Source organism: Podarcis liolepis (assembly GCF_965112155.1).
Source record: "Podarcis liolepis genome assembly, chromosome: 3".
In the NCBI taxonomy this organism is placed as follows: domain Eukaryota; kingdom Metazoa; phylum Chordata; class Lepidosauria; order Squamata; family Lacertidae; genus Podarcis; species Podarcis liolepis.
In genome coordinates, this window is record NC_139557.1 from 79,763,966 (window position 1) to 79,780,831 (window position 16,866).

At 42.5% G+C, this 16,866-nt stretch overlaps 1 protein-coding gene and 1 long non-coding RNA gene across 2 annotated transcripts in view; one reads left to right on the top strand and one right to left on the bottom strand.

The window, feature by feature from the left end:
* Positions 1 to 16,866, top strand: part of FMN2 (formin 2) — a 159,839-nt gene that overhangs the window by 25,658 nt on the left and 117,315 nt on the right. The window contains exon 4 of the mRNA XM_083496737.1: positions 13,519 to 13,666. Coding sequence (XP_083352863.1) covers positions 13,519 to 13,666 — 148 coding nt within the window. The remainder of the gene's footprint in view (positions 1 to 13,518; positions 13,667 to 16,866) is intronic.
* On the bottom strand, positions 470 to 6,425 carry LOC310704074. Its single transcript, XR_014524555.1, has 2 exons — positions 5,982 to 6,425; positions 470 to 626 (listed from the first exon to the last, which is right to left on the bottom strand). It is a non-coding gene; the product is annotated as an uncharacterized lncRNA (long non-coding RNA).

A 16,866-nucleotide genomic window follows, 5' to 3' on the forward strand; every position in this document is an offset into this window, starting at 1 on the left:
TTCCTGCACAAATAGTAGTAGTCAGCAGAAACCTCCAAAATGGGACAGGAAGGGGGCTCGCATAGGGTTCACTGGATCCTGAACTAATCCTGATGCCATCACATGGTGACAGTGGGCCCAGTACAGGATTTGGTGGGTCAAATAGGCCATTTTTCCTGCCCTGCCCATCATTTTTCATCATGGCCAGTGCAAGTGTTGGGGGCAGTGGATGCAGCAGTGACTATGCTCCATTAAACCCCACCACTGCCAGCCATTTGGTGTGAATTACAGTCTTAATATGTCAATGTAAGCCATTACAGATCCAGCAGGAGAGAGCCCCTAGTAGCAGGGTTTAAACTCACAAAAGACAATCAGCAGTATAAAATGGGAATATAAGCTGTTCAACCTTTTCATATCTTGTTTAGTTTGCATACAGCACCCCCCCCAATTTTCTACTCCTCATTCAATGAACAGACCACACACTGCTAAGTAAATTTAAAGTTCTTTACTTACAGATTCAAAGGTCTTGTTCCTACATTTATCCAAGCAGCAGCAAGAACACAGGCAGAATACTTTTGCGTAGAAAGTACAGAAAGATAGCTTCAAACATTTGCTCTAAGCTTGGAGCTTGCTTAGACATGTCCTCCCTAGGCATGGAGAGAGGGGGAACAGGAAGAGAAGGCTTCACTTCCTCTCTTATCAGAGAAGTGGGAGTGTGACCTGTGTTTGCTCAAATATGTATATTGACCCTTACATATGTCTACAGCACTCCTGTGTAGAATATATAAATTGTGTTTGGATACAAATCCCAAAACTTCCAGGCTTTTGCGTATTATGTGAGGTTAGAAAAATATTTTCCAAGTATAAGCCTAAAGGTAGCAAGAGACCCTCTGCAGTTGCTCCAACTGGGGCAATCAACTCTATTAATTGGGGCAGACTGGGGGAGAAATTTTGAAGCAAGGTTGCATTCTGGCTCCCACTCTTTTTAGCTTTTATATTAATGATCTGGTGCCCTATTTAGGCAATGCAAACTCCCCCTCTCCAGTAATTAGGAACAGAAGGTCTTAATATTGTTGTAGGCAGATGATTTAGTACTCCTCTATCTTTCATGATTGTGTCTCAAAAATATCTTGGAGTTGTTCGCCACATACTTTATACGGAAAAACCTATTTATAAATTACTCCAAGAGCTACCAAGATTGTGATTTTTGGCAAACACAGTCCTAGGTATAAATGATGCTTAGATCGGCAAGCATTCTCATTTAAATACCTGAGTGTACTCTTTTGTGAAACCCTCTCCTGGAAGTGTCATATGGCGGCATTGAAAGTCAAAGCACCCAAAATTTTAGGGGCACACTTGAAGTTCTATTACAATAAAGGAGGGCAGCTGATTGAACCTGCTCTAAATATATTTGGTAGTAAAGTGCTTTATCAAATGTTCCATGGTGTTGAAATCTGGGGCTCTGATTTGAACTCCATGAAAGTTTGGGAAACATTGCAAAATATTTTTTCGGAAGCTGTACTCTTTGCCATCAGGAATATTAGCAGCTCTTCATACAGAATACAGCTGGTCAGCAGTTAAGGCAAGAGCGGACTGTGCTCAGTTAGAATATATTTTTAAAAATTGCTGCTATGCCTATTGAGCATTTTCCTGAGCTGTGCTACATGGAATTGGGTGATAACCAACTCTGGAAATCAGCTTGCCAATATGTTTTAGAGTATTATTATTTTCCAGAACTGAGCGCTGCTTTGACCTTGAATAAGTGTCAACTAAGGGATTGGATCTTCTGGACAGAACCCAGAAGGGACCGATACCTTATTAGAAACACCACATTTCCCCCTTGCTATCCATTCTTGAGAACAGAGCATCTCACCAGATTCCTTAAGAAATGCCTTTATTGAGCTGCGTTTCCAACTGCTGTCTTGGATGGCTGCTACAACAAGGTCCCATACACAAACAGACTTTGTATTTGTGATCAACCACAGGTAGAAGACATCACTCATTATCTCTTAAAAGATAAAGGTAAAGGTACCCCTGACCATTAGGTCCAGTCGCGGACGACTCTGGGGTTGCGCGCTCATCTCGCTCTATAGGCCGAGGGAGCTGGCGTTTGTCTGCAAACAGCTTCTGGGTCATGTGGCCAGCATGACTTTAAGCCGCTTCTGGAGAACCAGAGCAGCGCATGGAAACGCCGTTTACCTTCCCGCCATAGCAGTACCTATTTATCTACTTGCACTTGATGTGCTTTCGAACTGCTAGGTGGGCAGGAGCTGGGACCGAACAATGGAAGCTCACCCTGTTGCAGGGGTTCGAACTGCCGACCTTCTGATCGGCAAGCCCTAGGCTCTGTGGTTTAGACCACAGCGCCACCTGCATCCCACCATTATCTCTTAGCCTCCCTCTTATACAGAGATCCAAGAGATCGATTTCTGAAGCCTTTTTTCACATGCGCAAGCAGACACGCCCTGGCAGAAATGGTTTGGCTTCTTTTGAGTGGCACTAATAGCTTTGTAACACAGAGAGTGGCCCTCTATGCACTAGCGGGGGGTGAGTGGTGGGTCAGGAAAACGAAGTTAGGTAAAATCACTATAAATTTTGATTTTAGAAGTTTAATCTCAAATCAAGCTGGATTTGAGTTTGTTGGTGTCTCTGTAACTTCCCTCTCTTACATCATGGATGTTGCCAAATTGGATTTTAAAAAGGTAAAATAATATTAGAATTGGAGCTGGCCGAGATGCATAAGGGAAACTGTTTTAATGATCAAGAACTTGGCAAAGTCTTTTTTATATTATGGATTTTTATATCAAGGATGCATGTTCTGTATTATTTTATTAATACTATTGCCTAATACAGGTTTGTCATGGCTGTTGGCTAGAACAGTAAACTTATGAACTTGAAATTTAGGTAATCTGCCCTGTCTTCTTGACTAAGGAAATTAAGGGCTCCTGTATGAAAAGGGGGCCTTACACATTTGTTGTGTTATGACTGTCTTTGTAAGTCCCATCTAATACATAGGAGGAGGAACATACCAGCCTAGCCATCTTCAGTTGCTCTATTTGATCCTATCCTGCATGACAAAACTTTCACCATACCTTAAGGGTAAAAGACTGTATGCTTATTGGGAGGGCTGGGTAGAGGCAAGAAGGTTTCAACAAGATCAGTGCAGTGCAAACACACTAGCAGAGCCAGTCCAAAATACAGTTCCAGTTCCAGGAATCGGCTAGATTGGTAAAGGAAAAGTTTTATATGCGTTGTATATGCAATATAACACTGTTGACACCAAATGGCGCTGTGGAGTCCCGTCTTTCTACACCGGATTTCCCTTTATGAGTTTGCAACGTGTTTAACTGAATTGCTTCTTTGATGTGTCTTGATTCAGCCACAGATACAAATACAGAAATGCTTATGGGCTTTCTGCTAGTTGGACAACCCTGCTTTTAAGAATAACATGTTCTAGATCAGGCACCCCCAAACTCGGCCCTCCAGATGTTTTGGGACTACATTTCCTATCATCCCTGACCACTGGTCCTGTTAGCTAGGGATGGTGGGAGTTGTAGTCCCAAAACAGCTGGGGGGCCGAGTTGGGGGATTCATGTTCTAGATCAGTGTTTCCCAACCGGTGTGCCGCGGCACACTACTGTGCCGTGAGACACCGGCTGGTGTGCCGTGGGAGGGAGGCGGGGGAGGCGGGCGAGTCGGGCGGCGAGAGGCGGCGGCGGCGGCGGCGGCGGCGGCGGCGAGGATCCGCGTCGAGCCGGGGGCGGCTCCGCGGTGGTGGTGCCGAGCGGCGGGGCAGCTCGCGCAAAAGGGAGGAGCGCGAGACAGCGGAGGAGGAGGAGGCCGGCATGTCCGGGCAGCAGCAGCAACAGCAGCAGCAGCAACTCCCGGCGACGGCTCCTCCTCCGCCCGCTATCGCCGCCGCCGCCTCAGCTGCCCTCGCTCTGCTGCCTCCTCCCACCCCGGCAAGGGGAAGGGAAAAAACGTTCACTTTTGTGCGTCCCCCCCCCCCCGCGTGACGCTGCGCGCTGACGTCACGGGGCGGGGCTTTAATGGTGGTGTGCCGCGAGATTTTTTTCCGGTAAGCAGGTGTGCCGTTGCCCAAAAACGTTTGGGAAACACTGTTCTAGATGATCCATTTGGTTCTCTATGATACTGTGATTGTTGAACATCTAAGAATTTGAAGATCCAAATGTGTCTTTATTCTGCAGTGCTCAACACTTTTACTTTGAGAACACTGACTTTGCAGATTTATAATGCTGGTTTCTTTATTCAGTTTGGTGTGTGCTTCTTAGTGTAATTATATTTTTGTGTTCTGGATGCTCTGAAATGCTATATTCATAGATGATCATAGATGGTTGCTTCTTGATCTTTTCAAAGGAATTCAATGTTGTACTCTTCTGATCCTTTCATCAGTGTTTTTGCTTGTCAGGTGAAACAATCCTCTTTCCTCCTCCCTGTGTGCTGTTTGAAGGGTTCTCCCAATGCCCCCGGGACCAGTTGCAAGAGCACAGGTGATTCACAGGAAGGAGGAGAGAGAGGAAAGCCGCACTACACAAGCTGAAGTCCTTGTGTATGACTTTTGCCGATGGGATTTAATAGTTCAATCCCACCCCACATTTTATCTTATGGCGCATTACTCTTCCTGTTAATGTGAGATATATATAAACTATGAAAACTGGTAGGAATTTTTAGATGGAACTGCATAATGAGGCTTTCCAGTCAGGAGTGCCGACTTAGCCCCATGACCATGGGTGCCATGCAATGTGCATCGCCCTGGCACCAAAAATTGTGGGTGCCCAGCCCCTTCATGAGGAATTTTGTGGGTGCTCAGGCACCCAGGGCTCCAGAGAGTTGGCACCTTGTTTCCAGTTGCCATGCTGATCTAGATGTTGCTGTTTGTTTTTGATGATCAGTGCTTGTCTTTTCTTGCCACAGAGTTGCCTTGCAAACAATGGATTTTTTTCAAGCATTTAAAATCGTAATGTTTTTTCCACCCACCCAGAGCTCCCAAGACAGGAAAACATCTGACTCCAAACTGAAAATGGCATTGCTGAGTATGCTCATGAATGCAGTTTTCAGCTAAAAGCCATACTTGTGCATGTCTGTAGATATTAGAAGGATTCTTATTTTTCCATTTTGCAGCAACATTGAACTTCGTTATTATTAAAAGTTGTGGAATTCACTCCCATAAGTGCCCTCTCCCAATATATTTGTATCTTAGAAACTTCTACTTACAATTAATATAGGCATCTACCACTTTTGCAGTAATACTGGTTCATAAATGAAATTTGTTGAGGTGTTAGATACCATCTTAAAAACAAACTCCTCAATATTCAATGATGTGGATTTGGCAGGTGTCGAATACCATACTATTTCAGGCTGTAGATCTCTATTTCATATTTTGAAACAAAATGGATTATTTCCCCAAGGGTAAGAACCACAAAGTTTATATACCATAGAAATAGCACGCCACGATCCCCAGCAATTATTGCACCCCAAGTATACATGAGGCTGGTTCATCCCATTAGGAACAAACAAAGCTGCTTTATATTATTATCCAGTATTCTTGATATTTTAGGTAGGCCATGCCTTGGAAATTTAAATTAGCAGATTATTTGTCACTTCATTGACAGGCAAGGGATAAGATGGCACACCATCCCATTGTATATACAGTGGTGCCCCGCAAGACGAATGCCTCGCAAGACGAAAAACTCGCAAGATGAAAGGGTTTTTCGGTTTTGCGTTGCTTCACTAGACGAATTTCCCTTTGGGCTTGCTTTGCAAGACGAAAACATCTTGCGCTTTTTTCTTAAAGCCGCTTGAAGAGGCGCAGTTGCGATGGACCGTGCTTCGCAAGACGAAAAACATTGCAAGACGAAAAGACTCGCAGAACGAATTATTTTCATCTTGCGAGGCACCACTGTACTGAAACTGTCCAGACTAACAGTTCATACCTTCCATTTTAAGCAAGACAGCCACTTTGAAGGTGCCCTGGGCTTTACCTTCACCCCAGAATGCCCGCAGTATTTCATGCAGCCTGTGGATGGGGGCTGTGGAGGCATGAGAGTTCCTTCCCTTCCCCACCAACATGGTGCCCTTCTTCTCTAATTCAACTCCCATCAGCCCCCAGGAGAGGGGCCTGAACACGCATGTGAAACGGAGGGGCCTCAGCCACAATTGGCCTGAGTGGCTTATGTGTGCAAGAGGGGGGCCTTGCTGTTGGCACTGAGATGCCCACACAGGATGTCCCTGTGCGGCTGCCATAGCGTGTGTGCTCAAAGGAGGCCTCAGTTGCCATGGCAGCAGTGGCAGTTTCCCCCCAGCTCCGCTACATGCCTCTGAGGGGCAATTTGAGAGTTGGTGCTCCTAACTGACCTTAGCACCACTGCAGGCCATTGAGGACAAGTTTTACCTGGAGAGCAAGTTTGTCACAGACCAGAACTGAGTTGTGAGTGGGGGAAGGGGAGCTGCTTGTGGGGTGAACGCACACACTGTTCAATAATATTTTGAAACATTTTGTCATGCAATGTGTACAATTAACATGGGATGCATTTGCTGCTACAGGGTGGTGGTGGTGGTCATAGGCAATAGGAATAGGTACACTTATGGAGGAAAAGAAGCGTATAAATATTTGAGTCATGATGCAGAGGCAAAACCTCGAGTTCAGAGGCAGTCTACCTCTTAATGCCAGGTGCTGTGGGGGAAACAGAAGGAGAATGTAGGCATGCCCTGCTTGTTGGGCTTCTGAAGAAGAAGCATTTCAGCAGGAAAAAAGGATTCTGGATTAGGTGGAACCAACTTGCACTGATCTATCAGCAGACTAGGAATTCATGTGTTTAGGGGAGGGAAGCAGACTTAATATTGCGATCTGCAAAAATATTTTTCTCTGGGGGTGGAGGGGGGTAGCACGCCAAAAGGGCTCAGCCCCTAGGAGATGGCGCCCCTGGTGGAATGCCCTCTTGAGTGAGGTGTGTCTGTCAGGAGTAATCTAAAAGCATGCCTGTTTATCTCGGCTTTTGCTGAAAGGAACTGTTTTTGGCAACTTTGAGATCACTGTTTAAGATAACGGTTTTAACTGTTTTTGCACTTTTAAAAAGTGTTTTATCATTGCTACCCTGGGCTCCTCAGGAGGAAGGGTGGGATATAAATTGAAGTAGTAGCAGAAGTAGTGTCTGCTACCTGATGTGGTTGCCTTACTCTGACTAATCACAGGTCTGGTCCTGATGTATCGCCTTTTCTTCTGAATCCAGTGTTTTCTAAAATGCTTTAACAGAAGTATAGTGTCCAGATCAATTTAAGAAGGATGTTGAAAAGCTGGAACATGTGCAGGGGAGGGCAACCAAGATGATCAAGGGTCTAGAAACTAAGCCTTATGAGGAATGGTTGAAGGAGCTGGGTGTGTTTAGCCTGGACAAGAGGGGACTGAGAGGAGATAGGATAGCCATCTTCAAATATCTTAAGGGCTGTCACATGAAAGAGGGAGCACACTTGTTTTCTCCTGCTCTGGAGGGTAGGACTCGAACCAATGGCTTCAAGTTGCAAGAAAGGAGATTCCGACTAAACATTTGGAAAAACTTTCTGAAAGTAAGAACTGTTCAGGAGTGTAAGAGACTCCCACGAGAGGTGGTGGACTCTCCTTCCTTGGAGGTTGTTAAACAGAGGTTGGATGGCAATCTGTCCTGGATGCTTTAGGTAAGATTCCGGCATTGCAGGGGGTTGGACTAGATGACCCTTGAGGTTCCTTCCAACTCTAAGATTCTATGATTCTATGAAATATGTGTTGAAGTAGTGCAGCTGCTCCCCCTGCAGTAGTTTTGCTGAAGAATAATCAAAATAGAGCTAATGTACACAGCAATTTTGGCATAATTTTTAGTTGATTAGAAGAAAGCAAACTTGAAGCATTAATAGCAATCTCTCCTCCTTACATCCTGTAATTTATGTTCAGGGTAGCCTCTCTGTAGTTTTCTGTTTTCCCCAGCTAATTCAGTACTGCTGACTAAGGCTCCTTCTAACATCCTTATAACCAGTTTGGGCAGGTCTGTGTGAATTGATCTCAGTGCTATTTCTATCGCATGTTAACCCTTTCAGGGCAGACTGCTTTACCTTTGGGTCTTTCTTCCAAACCTGTGCGTGGCGTTGTGAAGAGGCACCGGCATTGCATTGAGTTGCAATGCAATGACTTTGCTGCTTATATGCGCTGTAAGACTTCAATAGCTACTCATTTATTCATGAGATGAGTCTGTCTACGTCAGTAAAGATACAAACAAGATAATGACACTCCCTGAATTCAGCTTGGAGGTCATGTACACTTGTTCCTGGCAGCAAAGTACCATGTGAGCTTAACTGTTAACAATGCAGCAACTGAATTTTTATCGATGGCTAGGTAAGAAGCAACTATTTTGTAAGCTGGCATGGAAATATATTTGATGGATAACTGAGGCTGTTTGTTTATATGTAATGAAAAGAAATATGGTACTATTCCTGGAACGGTACCTTCGGCTTATGCAGGCAAGTAGCTTGCCTCACCCATGTAGGCTACCTCTGCAGTTTTAAAGAGCCAGCCAGAATTGCTGTGTAAGAGTATATGTACGCATGCATCATTATTTTGTTGATAGCTAATATATATATATATATATATATGCAGGTTTTGGTGTCTTCGGGTGTCTTCCCGTGTAAGAGTTGGGGTGTCTAGGCGACGTTTCGACGAGGTCTCACTCGTCATCTTCAGGCTGGTGCTTTCGGCTTCTTGTTACTGGAACAGAGCAGGATCTCAGTGTTTGAGTTCCTATAAATACTGTTGAGGGGGTGTGGTGTATGGCCTCCAACGTTCTGGGCAGATAGGAAGTTCCCAGGGTGTGCCTTTTCTTCTTTTGTTCCTTAATTACTTGAGGGATATCTTGAGTGATTTCTTGAGTGATATTCTGAGTACCACTTAGGAGGGTCATTAGGTGTGGATTAGTTGCTAAAGCTTTCGTGTCTTGACCTCTTGAGCTTGTGAAGAGTTTTTCTGAGAAGAAGGTTGTACTGCACTTAGTTGTGCTCTGGCTTGGCTTCGTGTATAGGGGCGAGCTGTGGTTTTGTGCCCTGTGTCAGCCAGATCTGTGTAGGGATTGCAGGGGGGTGCAGCATCCGGAGGTGCCACTATGGTTTGGCTACTGGATGGTGTCTGTAATTTATCTGTGGAGAGGGTCTGGGTTTGGGTCTGGTGTGGTTGATTGGAGATGGCGTTCTGTGTGCCTCTGGTTCTGGTGTCGGTTTTTGTGGGGAGGGCTAATTTCCAGATGTCTGGCAGGCGGGACGTGTCGTCACGCTTGTTCATGTTGTGAGGGTGTTTCTCTATCTCGATGGCTTCCATGATTATTCTCTTGTGGTGATGTTCCATGTTAAAGAGCAATTTGGAATCTGCAAAATTAATTTCGTGTCCTGTTTCTTTCATGTGTTGGAAAAGAGAGGAAGCTTTTTCTTCTTTTTTGACGGCATTCTTGTGTTCTGCGATACGTGCATTTATTCGTCTGTTTGTTTGTCCAATGTACGTGGCTGGGCAGACTTTGCAGGGTATTTCATAGACCCCTTGGTTTTCCAACTGGATTTTATCTTTGGGGTTTCTGAGGATATTGGCTATTTTTTGGTTGGTGCAAAAGGCTGTTTTGATATTGTGTTTATGGAGGATTTTGCTAATTTTATCTGTAGTGCCCTTGATATAAGGAAGGAGGGCCATGCCATTGTTTTCTTCTGTGTCTTGGTTTTTGGGGGGTGTTTCTTTTTGGATTAGCTTCGTAACCCTGTTTTGCTGGTATACCAGCAAAACAGGGTTACGAAGCTAATCCAAAAAGAAACACCCCCCAAAAACCAAGACACAGAAGAAAACAATGGCATGGCCCTCCTTCCTTATATCAAGGGCACTACAGATAAAATTAGCAAAATCCTCCATAAACACAATATCAAAACAGCCTTTTGCACCAACCAAAAAATAGCCAATATCCTCAGAAACCCCAAAGATAAAATCCAGTTGGAAAACCAAGGGGTCTATGAAATACCCTGCAAAGTCTGCCCAGCCACGTACATTGGACAAACAAACAGACGAATAAATGCACGTATCGCAGAACACAAGAATGCCGTCAAAAAAGAAGAAAAAGCTTCCTCTCTTTTCCAACACATGAAAGAAACAGGACACGAAATTAATTTTGCAGATTCCAAATTGCTCTTTAACATGGAACATCACCACAAGAGAATAATCATGGAAGCCATCGAGATAGAGAAACACCCTCACAACATGAACAAGCGTGACGACACGTCCCGCCTGCCAGACATCTGGAAATTAGCCCTCCCCACAAAAACCGACACCAGAACCAGAGGCACACAGAACGCCATCTCCAATCAACCACACCAGACCCAAACCCAGACCCTCTCCACAGATAAATTACAGACACCATCCAGTAGCCAAACCATAGTGGCACCTCCGGATGCTGCACCCCCCTGCAATCCCTACACAGATCTGGCTGACACAGGGCACAAAACCACAGCTCGCCCCTATACACGAAGCCAAGCCAGAGCACAACTAAGTGCAGTACAACCTTCTTCTCAGAAAAACTCTTCACAAGCTCAAGAGGTCAAGACACGAAAGCTTTAGCAACTAATCCACACCTAATGACCCTCCTAAGTGGTACTCAGAATATCACTCAAGAAATCACTCAAGATATCCCTCAAGTAATTAAGGAACAAAAGAAGAAAAGGCACACCCTGGGAACTTCCTATCTGCCCAGAACGTTGGAGGCCATACACCACACCCCCTCAACAGTATTTATAGGAACTCAAACACTGAGATCCTGCTCTGTTCCAGTAACAAGAAGCCGAAAGCACCAGCCTGAAGATGACGAGTGAGACCTCGTCGAAACGTCGCCTAGACACCCCAACTCTTACACGGGAAGACACCCGAAGACACCAAAACCTGCATTCCTGTACCCGTGAAAATCTACGAAAGCATATATATATATATATATATATATACCAGGCAGATAGGTTGTAAAGCTACCATGCCTTTTAAAAAAAAATCATCTAGTTTGTTTTATTAGTGGGCAGATTATTAACTGGGGAAAACTGGACACTTCTTACATATCCAATAATTTGTCTATGGTAAGAGAAGGGCTTGTCATCCTGGACTGCACTGCAAAAGACATATGCTGAGTAAAACTTGTATTTAGCAAATGAGATGAAAGCACAGTGGGGCCAACAATATAGAAAACTTTACTGCCTTGTGCACTTTTCAAACAAGCTGGTTTGCCATAAGAATTCTTATTGTTGATATTGCAGTCAGTACTGTTATGCTAAGATTTGGTGTCTTTATTTATTCTCAACCTTCCACAGCCATGCATACTGTTTTGTTTTAGAAAGTTTAGTGTGTGGTGTAAAAATACGTAAACCTGTAGTCTGTAGATGTGCAAATGCTCCTCTTCATTTTAGAGTGCAAGGAGATTAGAGATGGTAGACTCGTTGAAGCTACTTCTAAAATCAGGTTTATAAAATCCCCCAATTTAAATTTAGCTAGACCTTGCTTGAATTTTATTCACTCTTCATTTACTATTGAACATATAATTCTGTGCCTTGATGTAATGTAAGAGGGTTTTCTCTGAAAACTAAATGCTATTATTTTGTGACTAAGGATACTGTTGGTGTCGAAAATGCACTGTTATTCAATAGTTTGCTTCATTTATCCCTGTATCATTTGGCTAACAATATAAGTCAACATTGCTAAATGCAGCCATCTGCATTAAATCCCACTGCACTTTAGAACATTAGAGACAAAATTGTCTAAAGCAGCATTCCACCCCTTCCCCTGTTGATGGTGCCAATAACACTAAAGTTAAACGTTTTCTTTTTAATAACCCTATGAGGCAAATCACCATTACTCTTATTTTATCCATGGGAAAACTGAAGCTGAGATAGTGAAAGGCACAGAGCTAACCTGGTTGCCCAAGCTGCCATTTAATTCAGCTATATACCCATCAGTTAGTGCTGTCATCAAATGTTTCTAATTTTCAGTTGGTTATAAGTCAAGCTGTCTGTCCCTGTCTTTTTAATTTTCACACACAAAGGGTCACCACCCCCAACTTGCTTGACCACCATTACAAATAAATTATGGTAGTTACTGGTCTTGGTAATGCCAGTTGTTTGATATGGGGCATTAAGTAAAGCTTGTGTCTTACTCACAAGGAAGGGCCATAGCTCAGTGGTAGAGTATCTGCTTTGCATGCAGAAAGTCTCAGGTTCAATCTCCAGTACTCTCTCCGAAACACTGGAGACCCAGTGTCAGTCAGAGTATGTAGTATTGAGATAGACATGTCATATTGAGATAGACATGTCATTCGAAACCGGCGGGACCAGAAATTCACGGAAGACTGGAGTAAATTTACGGACTATTTGAAAAGTATTTGTGAAGATCAGACGACGTTTGTAGGTTTGCAAGAAGTTTTGTGAGGAGTATTATTGGAAGTATTGCAAAAATGGAGAAGGGGAAAGATGATTTGTTAAGAGATGAAAAGGCAATATAAAGTTAAGAAATGCATAAGAAGTGGTTAAAACAGTGGATCATCAGAGGAGCTGATGGAAATCTAAAAAGATTGTATGTGATACGTTTTGTGGTACATTTTATAATTTATATGTTAAAATCAATAAAAATTATTTTTAAAAAAAGAGATAGACATGTCATTGGTCTGACTTAAGGACTCAGCTACATTGGTAAAGAAAAAACACTTTATATGCGTTATAATGCTCTAACACCATATGGCGCTGTGGAGTCCCGTCTTTCGCCAATGGGATTTCCCTTTTTGAAGTTTGCAACCCGTTTACCTGAATCACTTTTTTGATGGGTCTAGATCCAGCCTTAGTTTAATGAAGCTTCCTTGATTCATATGGTTTTTCATTTCAAAACGTGTATTTCGCCCTGTCATCTGTTCATCAATCATGCAGAAACATCTGCAACACAATTTTTGGTGTAACTGTGATGTTTATCTTATTTTTTAGTTGTTTTGTTAATAGTGTTACATAGATGGTATTTGTTTTATTTGGGATTTGGGATCCCCCCCCCCCCAGAAAAAATCTCTTATTGGGTCAAAGGTCAAATTATTGCTAAATTATTGCTGAGATTTCAAGGTGCACTTCCTCTATCCTTTTGTTTTAAACATCAATAAATAACCTATTTATTACACAGCACATTCTTGTACCATGGGCTCACAAAATGTTTTCATTCCTTTAAGGGGTCTGTTTTGGAATGCATTTTAGAATTATCTGAAGACACCTAGTTCAGAAGTATTGCCCTGAAATATTTGTACTTGGCCAAATATAGCTATGAGTTTTCTATTGCTGCTAACTCTGAACCAAGAATTTCAGGTAAACCTTTTTTTAAAAAAAACAATCACTGGGAATTTCATGAGATCAAAGAAAGTACTGATGTAGTACTGGGTAACTAAATAGGCATTGGAGGCAATAGCTTTGGAACTTGAAGAGATGTAATATTTATTTTTATTTTGTAAATAATTACAGCAAGATCAGCTTTATACTTGGGCTGCAGTCAACCAACCCACACATTCATCAGATTACATTGAAGGAAGATTTCCAAGGAGAATTCCATCAGTGTGGCCCCCTCCAAAGCCTCCAGATGAAGGACAGAGAGTGAAACATGCAGAAACAGGTAAGGCCTGAAAGTGCAAATAGAATGTGTTACTTAGCTTGGAATCATGGGTTTAGATCCAGAAACATGGTAGCTATAAAAATTTAGTAGTGGTGCTTTCCCATAAACCTGTGCAAGAGCCAACAAAAGTGTGATGTGCAATGCCTTACGGTAGCACACGTTTCGAGTAATAGTTGAAGAGACCACACAAGATTTTATGCACTCATGTGAATTTCAGTTTTGTTTAGTTTTTCATGCAAGGATCTTGTACCAAGTCAGAAAAAGCCCTTCTGTCCACAGAAGAGGACTTCCATTCATGGAAGCCTTGCACCTTCATAACCAATCTAATAAATAAATGATTTTTTTTATTTTAAAGCTGAGTTTTATTCTGTGACAGGAGTGTACATTCAGAAAAGATTTTGATGAAATGATGAAAAATTGCATTTTGTTTTATCGAACTACAGGTCTGTAACATGACATGACATGACATGACATGAGCCACTGTGACTCTCTAGTAGTTTCCCCCTTCTCAAAGTCTCAGGATGAGTTTAGTCTTAAAACTCTCCAAAACCCATTTTTTCACTCAATAAGTACACCTGTATCTGGGGAAGAAGATGAGAAGAAGAAGGTTCAATATTCAAGTTACAAAAAAAGGAGATTCCAACTAAACATCAAGAAGAACTTTCTGACAGTAAGAGCTGTTCAACAGTGGAACAGACTCCCACAAGAGGTGGTGGACTCTCCTTCAGTGGAGGTTTTTAAGCAGCGGTTGGATGGCCATCTGTAATGTATGATCTAGTTGAGATTCCTTCTTGCAGGCAGTTAGACTAGATGACTGTCAGAGTCCCTTCTAACTATGATTCAGCAGCTTCTCTTGGTATCCGTTAAGAATTTTTCATTAGAGATTTTATTTCATATATTTCTAGCCCACATTTTATTCAGTGTATTTCTAATCCAAATTCTCAAGGTGGCTAGCAAACATTGAAAGCTGCAAAAAGGGGAAAATCCAGTATAACTTTTTACAAATAACATCAAAAATTATTTCCAATTGTTACATTTGAAGCTCCAAAAGAATAGATGATTTCTCAGTGTCCATGGGATTTATTCTGCTTTCTGAACACCAGGCAGGAGGTGCATAATCATTCTGTCATCTACTTTAGCATTGTGACGTACCAATGACAACAAATGACAGGGCTTCTTCTCAGGTAGCAGCTACCAACCATCTAGTAGATGAGATTGCCATAGATGCTACCACTGCAGCTGCTGCCTCCTCCTTTATTTTTGTCTCCATGTCAAAATGGAGCAGAACCAGTAACCAAGGAAGGTGTCGTAGCACACAATGTGCATGGGCAGGCAGGGATATCTAATGGCTGTCTAGGCAAAGTGCTTACCTTCCCATCCCAACATTTCCCAGGTGGCAGTGCACCAATGTGAATGCATTGAAGTATGAGTTCCAAATATAATATGGAAAAAGTAAAGCTGTTTTCAAACAGTTCTTGGAGAAAGGTTGTATCTGAATTAAGCGTACACCTATTGTTGAACATGCCACTCCACAATTAACACTGAATGGAATGTTCTTTCCTTTTTAAAAAAATAAATATTTTTATTGATTTTCCAATATCATTCCAATAACAGCCTCATTATAACAATGCCAATTTTATCCAATTAATACAGTTATCAAAACCAATTATTTATATACCAAATTATACAATTTAGTTAAAGTGGCCTCATGTGCTAGATTTGATGGCTTCCTCTTTGTTTGTTTTTTTGTTTTCTGCATTCCAAAATCTTAATAATTTCAATTATCGCACTGAATGGGATTTTCTAACTGGATCCCTGGATCCAAACCCTAAAAGCTATCCAATGATGCCATATATGTTGCATATACTTATGTACAATTTCCCCACAAGGCTATGAGCAGAAATGATATTAAATCAGCAGCCTGTGTGATGTCATGTTTTGATTTTTAGCAGGTCACCCAAATAGTTTGGCTCTTGATTGTGCTGCACATTTAAAATACAGATGAAACAATTTGGTATTGGCTTTTATTGTCCAAACTGATGTGAGTTAATGAAATTGCTCCTAAGTGAAAGTAATTTTGTGAACTTTTTTTCACATGCGTGCTAATAGAAGATGAACAGGGTAAGTAATGGGCTATATAATGAATTTATATAATGAATTTAACAGGAAAGTTATGCTGTATGTAAATGAGAATAAATGAAATATGTTAAGAAGTCAGATAATCATTGTAACCTATTCAAAAATATCACTCCTGGGGGTGGAATCCGGCTGGTGTTGCTCTGTTAGCAGAGGGCATTTCTCATTAGAACAAGGAAGGAGGCAATTTCTCTCCCAAACAGACCCCTTCAGATCTGCTCAGAACGTATTTTGGGAGAGATGGAAGGTTGCAGTAAAAAATGCCTCCCTTCATTTTCTGCTAATTGATGCTTTCCATCATCAGAGCAAAACCAGCTGGATTCCACCCAGAAATGCTAATGGAAAATTAAACATCTTAATGCAAAATATTACTATACGGAGGTTTCTTACTTCCTTGTTCTACTGTTTCCTACTTTGTTGTTCCACTACTTGTTTTTCAAGGCATGTTTCTAAAGTGTATACAAAGTATGTACATTTTGCCACTGGGATTATATCTTAAGTTTATAAGGTTTCCATTTCAACAGTAGCAATTTGATTTTGCATCAGTAACAATACTTTAATTGCAAACATGTATGTGCAAGTGCATTAAAGGAGAGAAGCTGGTGCTCAAGTTTAGATGATGTGCATGCTTGCAATGAAGGGACGCGGGTGGCGCTGTGGTAAAACCTCAGTGCCTAGGGCTTGCCGATCGCATGGTCGGCGGTTCAAATCCCCGCGGCGGGGTGAGCTCCCGTCTTTCGGTCCCAGCTCCTGCCCACCTAGCAGTTCGAAAGCACCCTTAAGTGCAAGTAGATAAATAGGTACCGCTTTATAGTGGGAAGGTAAACGGTGTTTCTGTGTGCTACGCTGGTGCTGGCTCGCCAGAGCAGCTTCGTCACGCTGGCTACATGACCCAGAAGTGTCTCCGGACAGCGCTGGCCCCCAGCCTCTTAAGTGAGATGGGCGCACAACCCTAGAGTCAGACACGACTGGCCCGTACGGGCAGGGGTACCTTTACCTTTATGCTTGCAATAGAAACTTCTGTCAGCTCTGTGAGCTTTCACTTCACCCACCTCCAGCCATTG